This window comes from Mustela putorius, unplaced genomic scaffold (genome assembly GCF_011764305.1).
Source record: "Mustela putorius furo isolate JIRA1106 unplaced genomic scaffold, ASM1176430v1.1 tig00000460_pilon_pilon_pilon, whole genome shotgun sequence".
Classification (NCBI taxonomy): Eukaryota; Metazoa; Chordata; class Mammalia; order Carnivora; family Mustelidae; genus Mustela; species Mustela putorius.
In genome coordinates, this window is record NW_025421389.1 from 14,549,223 (window position 1) to 14,573,711 (window position 24,489).

The 24,489-nt window shown below is 38.3% G+C and overlaps 1 protein-coding gene across 1 annotated transcript in view; it reads right to left on the reverse strand.

The window, feature by feature from the left end:
- Nucleotides 1–24,489, reverse strand: part of CHEK1 (checkpoint kinase 1) — a 31,801-nt gene that overhangs the window by 6,313 nt on the left and 999 nt on the right. The window contains exons 3-8 of the mRNA XM_004750182.3: nucleotides 23,343–23,566; nucleotides 22,066–22,130; nucleotides 21,902–21,971; nucleotides 6,335–6,523; nucleotides 5,374–5,478; nucleotides 3,276–3,371 (exon numbers count right to left, since the gene is read on the reverse strand). Of these exons, the coding sequence (XP_004750239.1) occupies nucleotides 3,276–3,371; nucleotides 5,374–5,478; nucleotides 6,335–6,523; nucleotides 21,902–21,971; nucleotides 22,066–22,130; nucleotides 23,343–23,566 (749 nt within the window). The remainder of the gene's footprint in view (nucleotides 1–3,275; nucleotides 3,372–5,373; nucleotides 5,479–6,334; nucleotides 6,524–21,901; nucleotides 21,972–22,065; nucleotides 22,131–23,342; nucleotides 23,567–24,489) is intronic.

The following is a 24,489-nucleotide window of genomic DNA, read 5'->3' on the forward strand; positions in this document are numbered from 1 at the left end:
ATGCTCCTATCCAAGGCCCAGCCCTCTACTTATATGTGAGCCCCATACCCTCCTTTCTCTTCAGGGATCTTGATGCTCCTTCATTCCTTCTCTCTTAGACCTTCAGCCTTTTCCTCTCAACTGGAACTGTCCCTAAACCATTTAAACACACTTAATTTAGCCAAACATTTTATTTATTAATTCATTCATCCAAATATTTTATTAAGGCTACTATGCATCAGGCAGTAAGATGAAAGAAATAGCATGCTGGAATGCTGATGAGAAAGAAGAGAAAGAAAAATTAATGATGCAGGAGGAAGGCAGAAGAATTGCTAGACAATATCCTTGAGTAAACAAAAGAGAACTGGGCCTTTGTTAATATATTCATCTTTGTGCACAAGACAGATTTGACTTATATCTGGAGCAAAGCGGGGTATATGAGCACAGAAGCACCTGGTCAGGTGAGTAGAGATGATGAAGAGAGTTTGTGGAAGTTCTCTTATGATTGTTTCTACTCAGTGAAACAGGAAGTACTGTCACTGGCTGAGAATGTGGATGAGGAAGGAGAAAAAAGAAAAGGTATAAAAATGCGATTTAGAAGCCTCTGCTTTCAGCTCGGGTCATGGTCCCAGGGTCCTGGGATCGAGCCTCATATGGGGCTCTCTGCTCGGCGGGGAGCCTGCTTCCTCCTCTCTCTCTGCCTGCCTCTCTACCTACTTGTGATCTCTCTCTGTCAAATAAATAAATAAAATCTTTAAAAAAAAATGTGATTTAGGAGAGTGCGGTTGTGAAAGAAGTGGAGAAATGCACTGTAATTGTCTGGCAGAGTTAAGGGCTCACTTGAGATTAGTGATCCTGAATTTTTAAAGTGAACACTGTTATGTATTTTGGTCTAAATACCATCAGCTGTGCAGGTGTAAGTATAGAATAGGCAGAAGACTGGATTAAACTTGGGTTGGGTTTTGACCAGTAAGCATGATGAAAAGAGAATAGGACCAGAAAGCAGAAGCTGAATATAAAGAAGTCATTATAATGACTGACCTTGGGATTTAAAGTAGTGAGCATGGGGGCGTCTGGGTGGCTCAGTGGGTTAAAGCCTCTGCCTTCGGCTCAGGTCATGATCCCAGGGTCCTGGGATCAAGCCCCACATTGGGCTGTCTGCTCAGCAGGGAGTCTGCTTCTTCCTCTCTCCCTGTCGGCCTCTCTGCCTACTTGTAATCTCTATCAAATAAATAAATAAAATCTTAAAAAGAAAAAGTAGTGAGGATAGAACTGAGGACCTAGTGAGGTAGCAGATAAGAGACAGTGAAAAGGAAGAATTAGTGGATTTCATTTCCACTATAGGGTCAAAGGATTGCTGGAGTCAGGGTACTAGAGGAGGAAACCAGAAAAAAATTTGCCAGTAGTCAAAGCAGGATACTTAAAGAGAAGATCATTAGAAAAGAGCAAGGAAATATAAGATCAGGATACTGGAAGAATCATCCAAATGAATATTTAAATCACCAAGAACCACAACAAAATGTACATTAACAGTCTTATTGGGGAGAGTAACAATGTGGCAGGAATTTTCATTAGGGGTTCAAAAGCTGATTGTAACAAGGATGGAACTGTGGGTGGTAATCTGATAATAAGAGATTCAAAATGAAGTTGGGGAGAAATGTAGGAAAAAGGGAGAAAGTGGCAAGGATGTCTGTCCCACCCCATGTTTCAAGGGCAGGAGCATGTTGGAAAGAATACATCTACCACTGGTGAGGAAGCCTGTGTTCCCAGGGGAGAGTTGGATTACTATTAGAATAGAATGAAAGGTAAAAGACGCATTTAGAGAAGAGTTAAAAACTCATTCATCTCCAGCCATTGTCCTCTCTCCTTCCATTCACAGCCAGACTGCTTGAATAAGCTGTCTACACTCTGCTTCATTATCTCTCTTTTAGACTATAGTCACTGTACTGGACAATTACTCCCACCTCTCCACCAATCCTGTTCCTGCCACAACCATGAATAATTACTGGGAAAACTTTTAGGCTGCATGTTATCAACTCACTTAACAGTATCTGCTACTATCCTGCATTTTCTTCTCTTAGCTTCAATTCCTCCATGTTCTCTTGATGCTCCTCCCACCTCTTTGGCTGTTTTTCTCCGTCTCCCTGGCCTCTACCTACCACTTAAATATTGGCATTGCGTACAGTTTCATATACACTATTTCATCTACCAGTTTAAATTACCATCTATTTGCAGAAAACACCAAATATCGACATCTCAAGTCTGGCCCTATCTCCTGAGTTACACACATACACAATCCCCTTATTAGACAGTTTTACTTCTCAGATTCATAATATCCAAAAACAAATAAAATTTCCCCCCAATTCTATTTTTCTTGAGTTATATCTCAGTATACGGTACCATCATTTTGAGTTAGTCAACCCAGAAAGGAGTCCTCCTGGATTCCTCATCCTCCTTCATTTTCTATATATGAACAATCAGTAGACCTATCAATTCTAATTGGTAAATTTCTTTGAAATCTACTTCTTCCTTTCAATCCCATTGCCACTAATCTCATCCAGGGTACCATCTTCTCACATCTAGGATAAAAAATGTCAAAAACAATGAAAAAAAAAAGAGGTAGCCAGAAAGATCTTTTAAAACCAAATATATGATCATATACTTACTGGCTTAAAAATCTCTCAAAAGCTTCCTCAATGGCCTTAAGTTTAAAGCTCAAAATCCTTAATGTGATTTAAAAGTTCCCCCTCCACAATTTGGTCACTACCTAGCTTTCTAGCTTCATCTCAAACCTCTCTCCCTTCTTTATTTGCTCATCTACTCAATAAACATTTGCTTAGAGCCTACAATGTACAACACACTGCGCTAACCACTGGTGACACCATGATGAACAAGCCAGACATGGTCCATGCCATACTGGCCTACTTTTAAGTTCCTCAAATGTACCACCTTCCAAATTCTAAGACTCTCCAGATGTTGCTTCCTCTGTACTCATCTTTCTAGTACTCATCGGGCTAGCTCTCCTTAAATCTTTAGACCTTAGATTTAATGTGATTCCCTCAGGAAGACAAGTTTTTTCTGTTACTTAAGACTTAGTCAAACACTTAGCTATAGTACTCTGACCTTCTATTAATAAAATTCAAAATTATTTTTTGTATTTGTTTTCCCAACTAGACATTATAACCAACCTACATAAAGACAGAAACCACAGACATCTTGTGTTACTGACTTGTAATACTGACAGCAAGTGTCTTTTCTTTCACAGAAAAAAATACTCATATTTTTCAGGATATTACCTTTCTTGAGTGGTTTATTGTACCATCTATCTTTTTTGATGTCTGGGATGGTAATCCTTACTGATGGATTCTCAACTAGGATTTTATGCAGCAAAGCTGAAAATAAAATATTAATACAACATTTATAAAAGAGTCATGCAGATTAAAAACTTGTGCTGTGGAACATTTTCTCTAATAGTCTCCTTATATCCAAATATTTCTGGGCAAGAGAAGAAATAAACCTACTACATTATTGCTTTAATTTCATGTAGTTGCTCTTTGCTACATTCTCAGGTCTGAATTTTTGTTGTCTGCAAACAAGGAGAACATGAGCCAGTTGCAAATGTTTCTCCCCGTGTATGACATTAACAAAAAGATACAAAAACCCTCATCAATTTTCAATACCAAATGTTACAGTTCTAATATGTCAATGTTATGTCCTTATTCACCCAGTTTTATGAGGAAAATCTACTTTCCAATAACTTTTTAAGAGAAAATAACATAAGCAACTATCAACCTAAAGTATCTTATCTTCATAAAAAATTCATGTTTCCAAAACATAAAATTATTTTCTAATGGACCAAGGTTAAAATGAAAAACTGAAACTATAAAAAACACAAAAACACAGGGAATTTTCTTCTAAGTTAAAGGAAGGGAAGACCTTTCCAAACATAACAATACAGTCAGAAAACCACAAAGCACAAAAATAGTAGATTTGAATAAAAATATAAAACTTCTGCATGTGAAAACAGCATAAACAAAATAAAAATGCATGGCAAATTGTGAAAAATATCTGTAACAAATGCAAAGATCTAATGATATTAATGTTTAAAAAAAAAAACAACTCATATAAAGTATTAAGAAAATCTCCCTGGTAGCAGTGAGTAAAACAGATCATCCACAAAAATGGACATAAAGCTAGCAATGGCTATACCACCTCACTGATATTAAATTTAAAATAAAGATAAGAAATAGTGACTACAGGGATACCTAGGTGGCTCAATCTGTTAAGCAACAGACTCCTAGTTTCCACTAAGTTTGTGATTTCCAAATCCTGAGACTAGGCCTGATGCTGGGCTCCACACTCAGTGCAGAGTCTGCAGAAAACACTTTCTACCCTTCCCCATTGCACGCATACACCATGTGCACTCTCTCTTTTGAAAATAAATAAATCTTAAATAAATAAATAAATAAATAAAATTAAATAAATAAATCTTTGGGGCCTGGGTGACTTAGTCAATTAAGTGTCTGCCTTTGGCTCAGGTGAGGATGAGCCCCCAAGTCAGGCTCGCTGCTCAGTGGTGACCCTGCTTCTCTGCCTGCTGCTCTCCCTACTTGTACACGCGTGCTCTCTCTTTCTGTCAAATAAATAAATAAAGTTTTTCAAAATAATATCTTTCTAAATAAATAAATAAATAATTGAAATCTTTTTAAAAATTTAAAAATTTAAAAATATTAACTAACGAGATTGTATGAAGTTTCTAAAAAGCAATTTGGCCAAGTAAGCCATAATAATTAAAAACTGCCTACATCCCTAACACTTCTGGATTTGTTTTTTAATTAAATAATTTAAAGGTATGTGCATTATGTGGATGATCATATCATACGTCTTTAACGAGTGAAAAATTTAAAAAATATACAAATCTCTAAAAAAAGTGAATTGGATGAATATAGTAAACATACCCACATAGTAATATTCCATCACGGCCTTTAAAACAATAATGTAGACCTAAAATTATAGTCACTGGAAAAATGTCCATGACTATAGCATAAAGGCAAAGAAATAGGTTACAAGATAGCATATGTAGTGTGATCTCATTTTCTATAGAAACATACATACTTATAAATAATATGCATATATAGCAAACGTATATATTTGTTATACATCTTTTCAACAAAGTGTAGAACTGCATATCAAAATATTAAAAAAAGCTATTTCTGAGTGCTGGGCTTATACAGTTGTTGGTTTTTTTAATACTATTTTCTAATCTGCTTGCAAGGATCATAGATTACTTACATGATTATTTAAAAGCTAGAAAGAAAAATATATAAAGAAAAAATTCAATCACCAGGCTTCATTATCTAAGAAATCAGTACTTTCAATCAACAATCCAGTTACCTAGAGGAGCTGAATCAATTTTTTTCCAAGGGTTGAGGTATGTTTTTTTTTCTTTCCAATCAGAGTATTCCTGACAACTGTCACTGGGCTGGTCCCATGGCAATTCTAAAAAAGAAACAAGTCTCAGTTTTCTGAGTGTTCACTTTATCACACAGTAAATATTTTAAAGGAAAATAGTCAACTATACAAACCCATTAAAAGTTTCCACCAAATTAATTCAATATTATTTTCAAACTAAGAATGCCAACTCACGTAAATCTTAGAGGCACTTCAAAGATAAACCAATTCTGCTCTACCGTTTCCAAAATTATTCACATGAATCTTAGAGAGGCTGCTATTGTGATACTTCATACATACCAGGTGCCTCCTTAGCGCAGTAGGCAGCGCGCCAGTCTCATAATAGCTATACATACCTCATTTTTAAAAAGCTTTGGGATTCAAAGTTCCAACTTAGTTATAAATAAATTCACTATTAAAATACTATCACATACGGGATGCCTGGATGGCTCAGTCGGGTAAGCATCTGCCTTCAGCTCGGGTCATGACCCCAGAGTCCTAGGATCGAGTCCTGCACGGGGCTTCTTGCTCAGCGGGGTGTCTCCTTCTCCCTCTCCCACTCCCCTGCTTGTGCTCCCTTTGGCAAATAAAGAAAATCTTTAAAAAATAAAATAAAGGGGCGCCTGGGTGGCTCAGTGGGTTAAAGCCTCTGCGTTCGGCTCAGGTCATGATCCCAGGGTCCTGAGACAGAGCCCCACATTGGGCTCTCTGCTCAGAGGGGAGCCTGCTTCCCCTGCCACTCTGCCTGCCTCTCTGCCTATTTGTGATCTCTGTCAAATAAATAAATAACAAAACAAAATACTATCATATAAATATGGTTTCCCTTGGTTTGTTTCATTTATTTTGGTATAACAAATCTGGCTTTCCTAGGACAGGAGTTCCATCACGATTAAAGAGCTCTTACCTCCAGCCAACATTGCCGTAAGTACTATTCCACAGGACCAAACATCAACAGGTTCTGCGTGAAATTCTTTTCTTTTTAGAAGTTCTGGAGCAACATAAGGTAAAGTACCGCACATCTTGTTCAATAAACGTTCACGATTATTATGCCGAAACACTGTTGCCAAGCCAAAGTCAGAGATTTTGAGGTTATCTAAACCAAAGGAAAAATTGAATGGCACTGGATAAAAATGTTTTATAAATAGATATACTTAAAGGAATTAAGATTTTATTGGAAAATCACTGGTATTACTTACAAAGTGTATAGCACTTTTCTACCTTAAAATGACAAAAAATAATTTTTTAAAAGATTTTAGTTATTAGAGAGAGCACAAGCGAGAGAGAACAAGCAGGGGGAGGGGTAGAGGGAAAGGAAGAAGCAGGCTCCCCACTGAGCAGGGAGCCCGATGTAGGGGCTCTATCCCAGAACCCAGGGATCATGACCTGAGCAAAGGCAGACGCTTAAATGACTGAGCCACTCAGGCACCCCAAAAAAGAAATTTTAAAAAGAAGAAATAAAAAATATCATCACATAACTAAAACTAGAAAAAGACCTCATTGCTTCTATTAACTTAAGAGAAAAATCATCAATATACAAAACAGTTTGGACTAGGTTAAAGAAAGAAACGAGTCAAAAGGGATTGCCCTTCTGGAAAAAGGGCACTCTAGTTGTGGTTGAAAGCACAGACAAGAACTTCATCAACTTGTACAGAGGGCAGGAAGGAGACACCAATAACATGACAGGCACAACTTTTTCAGCAGCAAATAAACCCAGCTGACAGGAAGAAAATATGTAAAGATGTACCAAAGCTTAAGATCCACAAACCACTAGAACTTCTTGTCAAAGTTTAGAAAAGAAGGAACACTGCACAAAAAAAAAAAAAAAAAAAAAACACCAGAAAAACAAAATTTCCTCTAACTTCCTTCCCATCTTTAACAAATGTCCTGTAGGCAGGACTTTCAACTTATTCTGTCCTTAGTGAATATTCACCATAACTGAGTGACACTGTGCTAGCCAATGCAGGTAAATAAATTACTGAAAAGAGGAGGAAGCAGGCTCCCTGCTGAGCAGAGAGCCCGATGCGGGACTCGATCCCAGGACCCTGAGATCATGACCTGAGCCGAAGGCAGCGGCTTAACCCACTGAGCCACCCAGGCGCCCCAAGAATTTTAAGATCTTATAGCAAGGGACTCTAATCTAATCTTAGGAGGGAGGGAAGTCCCCCTATTACCAAGGTGTGAAATGGTACAGCCTTTTTAGAGGGCAATCTGGCAATCTAGCAATTTTGAAATAGTCACTCTTTGAAATAGTAATTCCCATTTCCAGGACCATAAACACAGAAACATTCCCTAAAATTCACAAACATAAGCAATATGTTTGTGAATAGCTTAAATATCTGTAAATAGCTTAAATATCCATCAATAAAGAAATGGTAAAATCTTATTGCACATGTATACAATGAAAACTATATTGATAAGTTGCTTTTTTTAAAAAAGGCACCTGGGTGGCTCAGTCAACTGAGTGTCCGACTCTTGGTTGTGTCTCAGGTCATGATCTTGAGGTCCTGGGATCAAGACCTGTGCCCAGCTCCCCACTCTGCAGAATCTGCTTGTCCCTCCCCCCTTGCCCCTCCCCCTGCTTTCTCTCTCTGGAATAAATACAATCATTAAAAACAAAACAAAACAAAACTATCTGTAGTATTGACATGGAACAGGGTATAAATGAAAAAAAAAAGACAAGTGCCATAGCAAATATCCATTATAACACAACCCAATTGGACCTGTGCACAAATCTACAGAACAGATACTGCTGTTCTATCTCTTTAAATCTAGAAACAATTTTAATGTCCTAAAATAGGGTTTTGATTCTTTGAAAATCAAGTATATCCACACAATATAATATGTAAGACATTGATGATGTTTACCTCAATTTCAATTGGGAGGCAGCTACTCTAATTATCCTTTTAATAGCTATATATGACACAATCTTGACAAATCACTGAGATTAAGAGTGGCAAGTTATCAGTGAAAATGCTAATAGGTAACTGTAACATTCCTTGAATTTTGTTGTTTCCATATGTCTGCAACATATGGTTGTAAAGACCTGCATATAATAAATTCTAAATTGAGGAGTGTGCTTATCTCTGAGAAAAAGGGAATACATTTGTGAAGGAATACAGAGGACTTGGACTATATTTGTAATGTTTTCTTTTTTAAAAAGACTATGAAAGGCATATGAAAATTTATATAAAACATATATGATATAGTAAATATGTTAAATATTGAGCAAGAACAAATATACATACATATTTCCTTTGAAATCCCCTATAATTACTTCCCTCAATATATTCCCTTCCCTACCTTCTCAGAAGTGACTACCATTCTGATTTTTGTTTTAATATGCTCTTTTTTGTGTGATTTTCCCCATATTTGTATTTCTAAACAATATATTTGATTTTACATATTTTTGAACTTCATATAAATAGAAGCATACTTGTATGAATATCTATGAAACATACCCATGTCATTACTTGTACCTATAAATCATCCATTTCATAATTTATCTATTCCATTGTTGATAGACATTTACGTTGTTTCCAGCGTTTTGCTATTTTACACCACTGTTTTGAGCAATGTACTTATGTATAGCTTTTTTAAGATTTTATTTATTTATTTTTGCATGAGAGAGGGCATGAGTTGGGGGGCAGAGGCAGGGGGGTCTGCGGCAGAGGGAGAAACAGACTCCCTGAGGAGCAGGGAGCCCGATGCTGGGCTCGATCCCAGGACTATGGGATCATGACCTGAGCCTAAGGCAGACACATAACTGACTGAGTCACCTAGGCATGCTAATGTTTTATTTTTTAAGCCAGATTAGTATACAGGTAGTTATTTTATTTTTATTTTACTATATCGTATATGTTTTATATAAATTTTCATATGCCTGAACTTTTTAAGTAAGCTCTACAGCCTGGGTACCTACCTAGGTGGCTCAGTCAGTTAAGCGTCTACCCTCAGCTCAGGTCATGATCTCAGCCTTCTGGGATGGAAGCCCACATTAGGCTCCCTGCCTAGCAGGGAGTTTGCTTCTCCCTTTGCCCCTCTGCCTGCTTACGTATGCTCTCTCTCAGATAAATAAATAAAATCATTTTTTTAAAAAAAGGAAGCTCTACACCCAACATAGAGCTCAAACTCACAACCCTAAGATCAAGAGTAGCATGCTTTACCAACTGAGCCAGCCAGGAGCCCTATGCCTAAATTTTTTTTTAAGTTTTAAGTAACTGTAAACGTTTTTATGTAACATAAATACAAAATAAAATAATGTCCTGAAAAATAAAACCCACATGCATATTAAAAAACCATATATTCTATAATCTAACTTAAGATTATACATATGTGGCTAAAGATATGTATATCTCCCTCATCTTCAACCCAAATAGATTCTCTTATTATCACCATTTATAAAGAAGGACAGTAAGGAGAGAAGGTACGTAATGCCAGCTTGCCCACAGCTATACACCCACTATGAGGTGGCCTAGATTAAACCTAGGTTCAAATGACTCTAAATCCCGAGCTCTTAACACTATGCTGTACTGCCTCTAACAGAAAAAAGTAATCCTTTTTCCCCCAAACCCACATTAACTCAAAAAAAAAAAAAAAAAAAAAAAGTCTTAATTTGTAGATGAGGAAGGAGATGAATTGACTGTAGTATACCATCAAGGATAACTATTAGCATTGAGGGGCACCTCGGTGACCCAGTCAGTTAAGCATCTGCCTTGGGCTCAGGTCATGATCTCAGGGTCTTGGGATGGAGCCCCATGTCGGGTTCTCTGCTCAGTGGGGAGTCTGCTTCTCCATATCCCTCTGTCGGCTGTTCCCCCCGCTGGTGCTCTTCATCAAATAAATAAATAAAATCTTTTATAAAAAAAAAACAACAACAACATAGAAACAACCCAGAAAACAGAAAAATGGATTAACTGTAAATAATGCAGAGGAGGAAAATTTTTTTTAAGTCTATTAGCATTCAAAAAGTTAATAGAAATAGAACGAAAAATGGAAAATAAAGGAATTCTCCAACTGTGCTCTCATTTCTTGGGACTCACCAATCAATTACTCAGTTCCTTTTCCTCATACACTGAATTTTCTGAATTATCTAAAATTTTGCTATTTGCCTTATAAAGCAACTTGCAGAAGCCTAAATAACCAAAGGAGGATCTTGGGCATCTAGGCAGACAGCTTAATAAATGTTTATCTAAAAGATAATCATCAAAAATTAACAGTGGTTGGGGCGCCTTGGTGGCTCAGTGGGTTAAACTTCTGCCTTCGGCTCAGGTCATGATCTCAGGGTCCTGGGATCAAGCCCTGCATCATGCTCTCTGCTCAGCAGGGAACATGCTTTCCCGCTCTCTCTGCCTGCCTCTCTGCCTACTTGTGATCTGTCAAATAAATAAATAAAATTTTTTTTTAAATTTTAAAAAAAATTAACAGTGGTTATAAATGATTGATGGGTTTTTGGTGATTTTTTTTACTTTCTTCTTTATACTTTCCACCTTACTTCATTAACTAGTATTTTTATAAAGAAAAAAAACCAGATTTTTAGTATGAAAACAAAGTTTTCATATTCCAAATTCACATCTCCATTACTTATTAAATAACTGGCTTTCCTTAACTCATCTCCTATTATGAAGGCCAATTAGAGTTCAGGAAAAGGCTAGGAGGCTGATAAGAAAGTACAGTGACATGTGGTGAAAAATACTGCCAGAAACACTAAACCTTAGGGTTGGACAAGATCTTAAAAATACTTTGATCCAGAATGCCTAGATGGCTCAATGGGTCAAGCCTCTGCCTTCAGTTCAGGTCATGATCTCAGGGTCCTGGGATGGAGTCCCACATCGGGCTCTCTGCTCAGAAGGGAGCATGCTTCCTCCTCTCTCTCTCCAGCATTTGATTTTCACATTACAAACTTCCTACATTCCAAAGCAACCTATTCAATTTTTGGATAGATCCAACAATGGAGTCCACACTTGCACTAACCCAATGCTTCCAATGTAGTCTTTACTCACATGGTCTGAAGAAATGCATTTAACCACTATTAAGTTTCCCCTGGGTTCCTTTAATTATTCCTTGTTTTTACAGTTTGTGGCCCTTCCAACTAGTCTGGTCACTCTCCTGTAAAAGCACTTCATATGTCTATATGCCTTTTATGGTAGTGTCCCAGGGCACCCATTATTTCCAGTATGGCCTCAACAAAGCAGTACTGGACTGCTATCTTCCTCATTCTCAACAATACCACCTTATTTTTCTCATGACTGCATTGCAAAGGTAACTAATAGGAAGTCTGCTGTCTAGTAAATTTTTTTTTAAACTGTTTTGCTACCAAAGAGAATACCATTCAAATGTATTTATCCTGGACTTCAAATATTTCTGTACTGGAAAACAACCTGTTAAACTCAACTCACCTCTCTGGCCTGCTGTATACATTCATTCCATAAATATTTCTGAAAATCTACTATTTGCAAGTCTAATGCATTAAACGAGCATTAAACTATTCGAATGCATTAAACGAGCATTAAACAAACAAACAAAAAAACACAAAAATCACTGCCTCGGGGGCCTGGGTGGCTCAGTGGGTTAAGCCTCTGCCTTCGGTTCAGGTCATGATCTCAGGGTCCCGCGATCGAGTCCCGCATTGGGCTCTCTGATCAGCAGGGAGCCTGCTTCCTCCTCTCCCTCTCTCTCTCTCTGCCTGCGTCTCTGCCTACTTGTAATCTCTCTCTGTCAAATAAATAAATAAAATCTTTAAAAAAAAAAAAATACTGCCTCATGCTGCTGATGTTTGTCATTTTTTTATAATTTATGTTAGAGAGAGAGCAAGAGCACAAGAAGGGGAGGGAGAGAAGGAGAGGAAAAGAATCTTAAGCAGATTCCCCACTGAGCACAGAGCCTTCTGTGGGGTTCAATCCCACGACGCTGAGATCATGACCTGAGCCAAAAACAAGAGTGAGATGTTCAACCAAATGAGCCATACAACCACCCCTCTGTCATCTTTTCTGATCCTGACTCAATAAGCTAATACTTTCACCATCCATTCCCTCTCAGTTTTTATGACATCCATGAAATATACCTAAACTCTCTGCATCTCCATGCAAGTCACAGGTTAAAAAGAACAAACAGGATGGAGCTGAACAGCAGAGTAAGATGACCGTAGGCTTGCTTTATCCTTCGAACATAGCAAGATAAATATCAATTCATGCTGAATACCCAGAAATCAATCTAAGGACTGACAGAACAAACTCAAAAATTAGAAGGAGAGAGGCCACATTCTGGAAGGTAGGAGGTACGGAGATGTGATCTGGGGAGATGAGATCTGGGGACTGCAGTTCTGCAGAGAGGAGGGAGCCCTGGTAAAAGAGAGGGGTGACAGAGAGAGAAGAGCACATGGGAGATCAGACATGGAAAAACGCTTCCCCAAAGCCTGACTGGGAAAAACAAGAAGGGTTGATTTTTGTGAGTTTTTAATGACCAGTGAGGCCGAAGACTGGAGTTTTAGAGGTATGCAGCATGGCTGGTGTGGAGCCCTAAAGGTGCTGCAGTGCTCCCAGGGAGAAGGAGGGCAGATAACCTGGAAGCAGATGGTGTGAGCTGAGAATTCCTGGTACATAATGGGAGACAGTTCCCCTTCTTGGTGCCATTGAGGAGAGCTGGCATTGGCTCTCTAGGAACAAAAGAGCCAGTGGGCATCATTTCCCTCCTCTGCCCCTCAGTCTAGGTGCTGAGACACCTGCTGAGGACAACTAACATGGACACGGGCTCTTTGCAGCACTTTATTCCAAACTCCATGCCCTGTGCTTTGGTGTGACTGCCCTTCTGGGACAAACCTGCATCAAATCCAGCACAGTGATACCCTCCCCCAGAGGACCAGCATAGGTCCATGCCATGCCAGGTCCCTAAAGTTTGGAATTTTAAAACTCAGCCAGCCTACCTGGGATAGAACACAGGTGCACTGCAATGCCAGCGGGCAGACAGCCCAGACACAGACAAGGTGAAGGAACGGATCTGTGGGATGCCTGGGACACATGCTCTTCTGGAAGGGCTTCCTGGACAGTGGCGGGTATGAACTCTCCCCTCCAGAAATGAGGGAGGGGGCTGGTGCCATTTCTCTCTCCTGCCCCTCAGCATAAACTAACTTTGGTAAGCAGCACAGCACCAGCACTGGTGGCCTGAACTGCTTACAACAAGCCTCACCCACCCTGTGCTCTGAAGGTGCTGCTTTTCTCAGACAAGTGTGCCTAAGAACGGTGCAGCAAGCCCCTCCCTCAGAAGACCAGCACAAATCCCCCACATGCACCAAGTTTACTGACTAGAATGTTCTGCAGAGCTTCAGCACTAGTGGAAACAGCATCTGGTGCCTTTTAACAAGCAGACCAAAACATACCTAGGTCAAACTCAGCACACTCTAGCCAAGGTCCAAACACTCCCCACTGCAGGCAAGAGAAACTACAGAGGACTGACCCAAAGGAAAGAGCAATCAAAATACAGCCACAGAAAGCACACAACATACCTCAGAGATACTTCCTAAAGCACCAGGCCCTGGAAAGTATAGGATCTCTTCTTATAAAGCCATTAATCTCAGAAGCGGGAAACATAATGGGCTTTCCTAACACAGAGAAGAAAAGAGAGATCTAGACAAAATGTAAAGATTGAGGAACTCATCCCAAAAGAAAGAATAAGAAAAGGTCATAGGCAGGGAACTAATTGAAACAGGTAAAAATATGCCTGAACTTAAAGCAACAATCATAAGAATATCAGCTGGACTTGAGAAAGGCACAGAAGACACAAGGGAGTCTCTTACCTCAGAGATAAAACATCTAAAAACTAGTCAGGCCAAAATGACAAATGTAGTAACTGAGATTTGAAACCAACTGGATGTAATGACCACAAGAATGGAAGAATTAGAGGAATAAATAAGTGATACAAAAGATAAATTATGAAAAACAATGAAGCTGAAAAGAAGAGGGAAAGAAAAATATATCCCAAATGTAGAAGGAGAGAACTCAGTGACTCCATCAAACATAATATTTGTATCATAAGAGTCCCAAAAGAAGAGAGTAAAAAGGGAACAGAACAGGACGCCTGGGTGGCTCAGTTGGTTAAGCAACTGCCTTCAGCTCAGGTCATGATCCCAGCATCCTGGGATCGAGTCCCACATCGGGCTCCTTGCTCCGCAGGGAGCCTGCTTCTCCCTCTGACTCTGCCTTCCACTCTGTCTGCCTATGCTTGCTCTCGCTCGCTCTCTCTCTGACAAATAAATTAAAAAAAAAAAAGGGAACAGAACATTTATTTGAGGTAATAATAGGGAAATGAAATAAAAATTTCCCTGATCTGGGGAAGGAAACAGACACCCAGATCCAGGAGGCAGAGAGAGAGCTCATCAAAATCAACAAAAGCAGGTCAATACCAAGACATAACACAGTTAAATCTGCAAATATAGAGAGAAGGGAATAAATCCTAAAAGCAGAAAGACAAAAGAAATCCCTAAAGTAATCCATAAAGTAAGACAAATAAGGTTAGCAGCAGAATTCTCCCACAGAAACTTAGGAGGCCAGAAGAAAGTGACATGATATATTCAACATACTGAATGGGAAAAATATGTAGCCAAGAATACTTTAGCCAGCAAGGTTGTCATTCAGAATAGGAGGAGAGATACAGAATTTCCCAGACAAACAAAAACTAAAGGAGTTTATGACCACATAAATGGGCATGCAATAAATAGTAAAGGAAACTCTTTGAGTGGGAAAGACAAAAAACAATAAAGACTAGAAAGGAACAGAGAAAATCTCCAGAAAACAACTTTATAGGTAATACAATGGAACTAAGTTCATATCTATCAATAATTACCCTGAATGAAAATGGACTAAATGCTCCAATCAAAAAACACAGGGTGTCAGAATGGATAAAAAAGACATAATGGGGGACGCCTGGGTGGCTAAGTGGGTTAAAGCCTCTGCCTTCGGCTCAGGTCATGATCCCAGGGTCCTGGGATCAGGTCCCACGTCGGGCTCTCTGCTCAGCGAGGAGCCTGCTTCCTCCTCTTTCTGCCTGCCTCTTTGCCTACTTGTGATCTCTGTCTGTCAAATAAATAAATAAAAATCTTAAAAAAAAAAAAAAAAAAAAGACAGAATGGATATGCTGCCTACAAACACCTGCAGATTGAAACTGAAGGGACAGAGGCACCTGGGTGGCTCAGTGCTTAAGCATCTGCCTTCTGCTCAGGTTATGATCCCAGAATCCTGGGATTGAGCCCCGTATCAGCTCCCTGTTCAGCAGGAAGCATGCTTCTCCCTCTCCCTTCCCCCCTGCTTGTGTTCCCTCTCTGGCTATGTCTCTCCCTGTCAAATAAATAAAATCTTAGAAATAAAAAAGAAATCGAAGGGACAGAAAATCATTTATCATGTTAATGGAAGTCAAAAGAAAGGTGGAGTAGCAATACTTATGTCAGACAAATGAGATTTTGTTTTGTTTATTTTTGAAAGTAGGCTCCACACCCAGCCTGAAGACCAAAATGGGGCTTGAACTCACAGCCCTGAGATCAAAACCTGAGCTAAGATCAAGAGTCAGATGCTTAACCAATTAAGCCACCCAGGTGCCCTGAGCCAAATGAGATTTTAAGCCAAAGACTGTAACAAGAGTTGAAGAAGGGCACTATATCATAATAAAGGGGTCTACCCAACAAGAGGACCTAACAAGTATAAACATTTATGCCCCCAACTTGAGAGCACTCAATATGTAAAACAATAACAAACATAAAGGAACACATTGATAATAATACAGTAATATAGCAAGGGACTTTAACACTCCACTTACAGCAATGGTCAGATCATCTAAGCAGAAAATCAACAAGGAAACAATGGCTTTGAATGACACACTGGCCCAAATGGACTTAACAGATACATTCAGAACATTTCATCTTAAAGCAGCAGAATACACATTCCTTTCAAGGGCATGGGACATTCTCCAGAACTTACTACACACTGGGTCACAAATACAAATACAAAGAGACTGAGATCACACGTGTATATTATCTGACCACAACACTTTGAAACCTGAAGTGAACCACAAAAACAATTTGGAAAGACCACAAATACATGGAGATTAAAAAACACCCTACTAAAGAATGAATGGGTCAACCAGGAGATTAAAGAATAAAAAAACACATGGAAACAAATGATAATAAAACACAAATAATGGGGCGCCTGGGTGGCGCAGTGGATTAAGCCGCTGCCTTCAGCTCAGGCCATGATCTCGGTGTCCTGGGATCGAGCCCCACATCAGGCCCTCTGCTCAGCAGGGAGCCTGCTTCCCCCTCTGTCTCTGCCTGCCTCTCTGCCTACTTGTGATCTCTCTCTCTGTCAAATAAAATAAATAAAATCTTTAAAAAAAACAACAACAACAACAACAAAAAACACAAATAAGCCTTTGGGATGCAGCAAGAGCAGACTTAAGAGGGAAGTATACAGCAATACAGGCCTACCTCAACAAGCAAGAAAAATCTCACAAGAGCAACCTAACCTTACACCTAAAGGAGCTAGAAAAAGAACAAATGAAGCCTAAAGGCAGCAAAAGAAAGGAAATAAAAAAGATTAGAGAAGAAATAAATGATACAGAAACAAACAAAAACACCCCAGCAGAACAAATCAATGAAAACAGGAGCTGGTTCTTTGAAAGAATAAAATTAATAAACTCCTAGCCAAACTTACCAAAAAGAAAAGAAAAGGATCTAAATGAATAATGAGAATTAGAAAAGACAGATTACAACCAACACCACAGAAATATCAATAATTAGAATACTATGAAAAATTATATAACAAATTGGGAAATCTGGAAAAAACAGATAAATTCCTAAAAACATATAAACTACCAAACCTAAACTGGAAGAAATAGAAAACTTACACCAATAACCAGCAAAGACATTGAATCAATAACCAAACTCTCCCAAAAAACAAAAGTCTGGGACCAGATGGCTTCCCAGGGGAATTCTACCAAATATTTAAAGGAGAGTTAATACTTATTCCACTCAAACTGTTCCAAAAAATAGAAATGGAAGGAAAACTCCCAAACTCATTCTATGAGACCACCTTATTTTCATTCTAAAATCAGACAAAGACCCACTAAAAAAGAGAACTACAGGTCAATATCCCTGATAAACATGAAGGCAAAAATTCTCAACAAAATACAGCAAATCGAATCCAACAGTGTATTAAAAGAATCATTCACCCCAATGAAGTGGAATTTGTTCCTGGGTTGCAAGGTTCAGTATTCATAAATCAATCAACATAATACACCACACTAATAAAAGAAAGGATAACCAGCATATGATCCTCACAATAGATGCAGAAAAAGCATGTGACAAAATTCAGCGTCCATTCTTGATAAAAATCCCCAGCAAAGTAGGGATAGAGGGAACATACTGCCAACATCATTAAAGCCATATTCAAAAGGCCATATTAAAAAAGCTAATATTATCCTCAGTGGGAAAAAAACTGAGAGCTTTTCCTCTTTAGTCAGGAACTACATCTACATCTACAGATGTAGATCTACAGACAAGGATGGCCACTCCTACTGTTATTTAACATAATACTGGAAATCCTAGCCTCAGCAATCAGACAACTAAAAGAAATAAAGGCATCCAAATTAGCAAGGAAGAAGTCAATCTTTCACTATTTGCAAATGACATGATACTCTGTAGAAACCCAAAAGATTCCACCAAAAAATTGCTAGAACTGATAACACAAATTCAGTATAGTTGCAGGATACAAAATCAATGTATGGAAATTTGTTGGATTTCTTTTCTTTTCTTTTCTTTTCTTTTTAAATTTGTTGGATTTCTATACACCCATAAAGCAGCAACAGAAAGAGAAATCAAGGAATTGATTGTACCAAAACCCGTAAGATACCTAGGAAGAAAACTAACCAAAGAGGCAAAAGATCTGTACTCTGAAAATTATAAAACACTTATGAAAATTGAAGAGGACATAAAGAAATGGAAAAACATTCCATGTTCATGGATTAGAAGAACAAACATTGTTAAAATTTCTACACTCTCCAAAGCAATCTACACATTTAATGCAATCCCTGTCAAAATACCACTAGAATTTTAAACAGAGCTAGAATAAATAATCCTAAAATTTGTATGGAACCACAAAAGACCCGAATAGCCAAAGCTATCTTAAAAAAGAAAAGCAAAGCTGGAGGCATCACAATTCTGGACTTTAAGCTATCTTACAAAGCTGTAATCATTAAGACAATATGGTACGGCACAAACTCAGATACATAAAAACCAATGGAATAGAATAGAAAATTTAGAGATGGACCCACTACTATTGGGTCAACTAATCTTCAACAAGCAGGAAAGAATATCCAATGAAAAAAAGACGGTCTCTTCAACAAAAACTGGACAGCAACATTCAAAGGAATGAATCTAGGGATTCTGGGTAGCATTGTCCATTGAACATCGAACTCTTGGTTTTGGCTCAGGTCATGAGATCACTGCACTCAGCATGGAGTCTGCATGAGTTTCTCTCTTCCTCTCTGTCTGCCTCTTCCCACCTCACACTCTCTCCCTCTCTTAAATTAAAAAAAAAAAAAAGAAAGAAAGAAAGAAAATAGACTACTTTCTTACACTATACACAAAGATAAATTCAACTGGAGGGAGGGGGGTTGAGAGAAGGGGGCGGGGTTATGGACATTGGGGAGGGTATGTGCTATGGTGAGTGCTGTGAAGTGTGTAAACCTGGTGATTCACATACCTGTACCCCAGGGGATAAAAATAAATATATTATATGTTTATTAAAAATAAAAAATTTAAAAAAAATAAATTCAAAATAGCTGAAAGAATAGGAGCACCTGATGGCTTAGTCAGTTAAGCGTCTACCTTCAGCTTAGGTCATGATCCCAGGGTCCTGGAATTGGGGCCCACATTAGGCTCTCTGCTCAACGGGGAGCCTGCCTCTCCCTCTCCCTCTGCCTAATGCTCCACCTGCTTATGCTCACATGCACTCTCTCTCTGTCAAATAAATAAGTAAAATCTTTTAAAAAAAATTGATTAAAGACCTAAGCTAAACATGAGACAAGAAACCATCAAAATCCTAGAGAGGAACACGTGCAGCAACCTCTCTGACATTTGCAGTAGCAACTTCTTACTAGATACATCTCTGGAAGCAAGGAAAACAAAAGCAAAAATGAACTATTGGGATTCCATCAAGACAGAAAGCTTCTTTACAGCAAAGGAAACGATCAACAAAACTAAATAAATAGCACCTTTGGAATGGAAGAAGATATCTGGAAATGACATATCTGATAAAGGGTTAATATCCAAGATCTATGAGGAAGTTATCAAACTCATCCCCCAATAAACAAATAATCCAGTTAAGAAATGGGCAGAAGATGTGAATAGACATTTTTCAAAGATATACAGATGGCTAACAGACATACAAAAAGATGCTCAACATGAGTGATCATCAGAAAAATTCAAGTCAAAAGTACAATGAGGTATCACTTCATACCTGTCAACAACAAAGGAAACAACAGATGTTGGTGAGGATGCAGAGAAAGGGGAACCCCCTTGCACTGTTGGTGGGAATGTAAACTGATTGCAGCCACTCTGGAGAACAATTATGAAGGTTCCCTAAAAGGTTAAAAATAGAACTGCCCTGCGGTGCCTTGGTGGTGCAGTTGGTTAAGCCTCCCACTCTCAATCAAGAGCCCACTCAGGTCATGACCTCAGGGTTCTGAGATCAAGCCCCAACTCGGGCGCCACACTCAGCATGGAGTTGGCTTGCTTCTCTCCGTTCGCACACCCACTCTCACTTGCTCTCTGATAAATACATAAATAAATAAAATCTTTTAAAAAAAGAATAGGGGCACCTGGGCAACTCAGTGTGTTAAGCCACTGCCTTCGGCTCCGGTCATGATCTCAGGGTCCTGGGATCAAGTTCTGCATCCAGCTTTCTGCTAAGCAGGGAGCCTGCTTCCTCCTCTCTCTCTGCCTGCCTCTCTGCCTACTTGTGATCTCACTCTGTCAAATAAATAAATATAATCTTTTTTTTTTTTTTTTTTTTTAAAGATTTTATTTATTTATTTGTAAGAGAGAGAGAGTGAGAGCGAGCACAGGCAGACAGAGTGGAAGGCAGAGGCAGAGGGAGAAGCAGGCTCCCTGCGGAGCAAGGAGCCCGATGTGGGACTCGATCCCAGGACGCTGGGATCATGACCCGAGCCGAAGGCAGCTGCTTAACCAACTGAGCCACCCAGGCGTCCCTAAATAAATATAATCTTTTAAAAAATTTAAAAAAATAAAAAATAATTTAAAAATTTAAAGAAAGAATAAAAACAGAACCACCCTACAACCCAGCAACTACACTACTAGGTAATTACCCAAAGGATACAAAAATACCAATTTGAAAGGACACATGCACCCTTATGTTGACAGCAGCATTATCAGCAATAGCGAAATTATATAAAGATCCCAAGTGTCCACCAACTGATGAATGGATAAAGAAGCTGTACATATATATATGAATATTCATATATATATGAATATTACTCAGCCATAAAAAAGAATGGAATCTTGCCATTTGCAATGACATGGATAGAGCTAATGACTTAGCTCTGCTTAGTGACTCAGTGACTTAGCCAAGTGAAATAAGTCAGTCACAGACAAATACCATATGATTTCACCCATATGTAGAATTTAAGAAAAGAAACAGATGAACATGGGCGTGGGGAGAGAGGCAAAATTTAAAACAGAATCTTAACTATAGAGAACAAACTGAGATTTGCTGGAGGGGAGGTGGGCAAGCAGATGGGTATTAAGGATGGCACTTGTGATGAGCACTGGGTGTCATATATAAGTGATGAATCACTAAATTCTATTCCTGAAACTACTATTACTCTATATGTTAACCAACTGGAATTTTAAAAAAAACTTGAAACGAACAAACTAAATAAATAAAAAGAACAAAAGGTTAAGGCTAAAAGTCCAGGGTATTCCAACAGAAACTTTCCTTTATTAATTCATTGAAAAGTTGTTTAAGACTATTCGTACAGCTATTTATTTAATGAGCTACCCTTGCATCTAGGTTAGATTTCTCTATCTCCTCCATAACTATATTAGGAAGTACTTGTGAAATCGAAATATACTGAGTTTCTCAAACTTCCTCGACTTTTCAGATTTTCTGCCCTAAAATTTCAAAAATGCAAAAGCTTCAGCCTGCCTTATGTGGATTAAAATAATTTAGGCAGGGATGTCTGGAGGGCTCAGTCAGTTAAGCGGCTGCCTTCAGCTCAGGTCATGATCCCAAGCTCCTGGAATCGAGCCCCACATGGGGCTCCTTGCTCAGCAGGGAGCCTGGTTCTCTCTTTGCCTGCTGCTTTCCCTGCTTGTATTCTCTCTCTGGCAGATAAATAAATAAAATCTTTTTTAAAAAATTTAAAATAAAATAAAACAATTTAGGCAGCAGTGACAAAAAGCTGAACTTACCCCTTTCATCCAATAGGAGATTTTCTGGCTTAATATCCCTGTGAGTTATCCCAATACCATGCAGATAAACCTAAAAGAGAAACAGAAGGAAGCACACCAAAATTTGGTAACTTACTTCATTCATAATAATTTTAAGCAAAAGGAAAAGAGACAACTGTACCTACCACCCCCGCCATGAGTTGATGGAAGAACCTCTGAGCATCTTGTTCAGGCATGCCTATGTCTGGCTCTATCAGAATTAATTATGAAAGTTAGTTTGTCAGGTAAACATAATCAGGCATCAACCACAAAGTCTAATTCTAAGGTTAGACTTTTGTGATGGTATTCTGGCAAACAGAATCTTACAGTAACAATTAAAAGACTCTGGTGTCCACTGGCTCATACAATACTTAGTAACTTACATTTCCCCATCTGTTATGTGGCAAAAATAAATTAACATCACAGGAAAGTTTCAAAGAAAACAACAAACTGCTACCCAAATTAAGAATGGAAGCTATACCTTGAAAGCCTCTGCTTATCTTACACTAACCATCATTTATTTGGTATCTTTCAAGTTCTCCCCCAATTTCTTCTAAATGCTATAAAAATATTTTCCCCGCCCCTGAAATGTAATTGCCAAAGTGTTAGCCTGGGCAAATATAAACTAATTTCACCAAATATTTAACAACAAAATGAAATTTCATACACTCACTCATACTACAAAGCCATGAATGCCTGCAAAATTCTTTCAGGAAATACAGTTTGATTAAGAAATGTCCTACTGTCAGTTATCTTTTTATATTTTGATCTCCCTCTTTATCTCTTTGATTTCTTTTACACTGAACTCTCTCCTGAGATACATACTAGAGAATCTAATAATCAGTTTTTAAATATGAACACAATAGCTTTAAATATTAAATTTAGATCCACATAATATTAATCTTATGTACTTCTCAGTGTTCTGCAATATCAAGTCTTCAAATTTACATAGAACACTGAAGGAACAAGTACAGAATTTACTAAATATAGGCAAAGCAATCCTAGAAAATTCTCAAGCTAATTTCACTTAAATAAATGAATATAACAACACGCTATTATTTTGGCTCTATAAATGTATACGATTTCATGTAACTGAAATGTCTACAAAAAGAATTGCTGCGTAGGTAAATAATACGTTGCACTAATGATACTTATCTGTGAGATTAGTTTATCATTGTTAAACTCTACAAAACAGCAATTCTAGTCAAAATCACATACACAAATTGGGGGGAAAGTTTTCCTTAATGATTCCATATACGCTTTAATGTGCTAATATAACTTGCAAAAAACAAGAAAACTTACTCCAATTTCACTGTTGCATAAGCAGTTCTGAATGGACAATGACCAAATCGCACTCAAGATGAAAAAACAAACTTAGAAACTTATTTGGTAAAAATAGTTATTATAAAGCTTATTTCCCTACCTATTCTGTCAAAAAGTTCTCCTCCACTACAGTACTCCAGAAATAGATACTGGATATTGCCTTCTCTCCTGTGACCATAAAATTTCACCACATTCTCATGATTTAGCATTTTATTGATACAGATCTCTTTCTTAATATTTTCTGGACAGTCTACGGCACGCTTCATGTCTACAATCTTGACTGCAACTGCTTCTTCAGTTCTTCTATTCACAGCAAGTTGAACCCTCAAAAGGAAAAGGAAGACATTTGAATTCTATTTCTTTGAAAACTTCAAAAGATTAAATATGAATCAACAATTTTATCTTCATTACTTTCTCTACTCAGTAGAAACCAAGAAAATGGTTTCTGCCATGTTCTCTACAGAAACTACTCCTTTCTGAAATGTGAAGTATGATGACTAATGCTCTAAAGAAGTCATTATGTTGTACATCCAAAGATTATTTAATACATACTTGAAAAACAGGGCACCTGGGTGGCTCAGTTAGGTGGCTGCCTTTAGCTCAGGTCATGATCCCAGAGTCCTGGGATCAAGCCCCACATCAGGCACCTTGCTTGGCAGGTAGCCTGCTTCTCCCTCTCCCTCTCCCTCTGCCTGCCTGCCTGCAGCTCCCCCTGCTTGTGCACTCTCTCTCTCTCTGTAGAATAAATAATTTTTTTAAAGAAAAAATAAATTAAAATGGAGTAACAGTAATTCCATGCCACATCACATATACAAATGCTCTATTCATTTAATTTTAATAACACTACCTAATATTTATTAACCTCATACTATATATGTCTGTGGTAACTGTTCTAAGGGGTAGGTACTATTATTTTCATCTTAGAGCTGAGGAAAACAGAGACATGCCTCTAAGAAGTTTGCCTAAGAACACAAACCAGTATGTTAGTATGTGATGAACGAAGATTTGAAACCGGGCAGTCTGACTCCAGAGTCTGTTCATTTGCTCATTTAACCACTATGCTTAAACCCCAGGAAGGAATATGTGGGGGGAGAAAGCGACTTCACAGGTCCCTTCCAGCTCTTTACAGAGAAAATGTTTTTTAAAAAGGTATGGGGGATTCATTCTTACAAAAGATGGTGCGGCTCTAAGAGTTCAAACGCCAAGATCTGTTCTCTAAGATGCCACTGTGTTAGAATAAACCATTC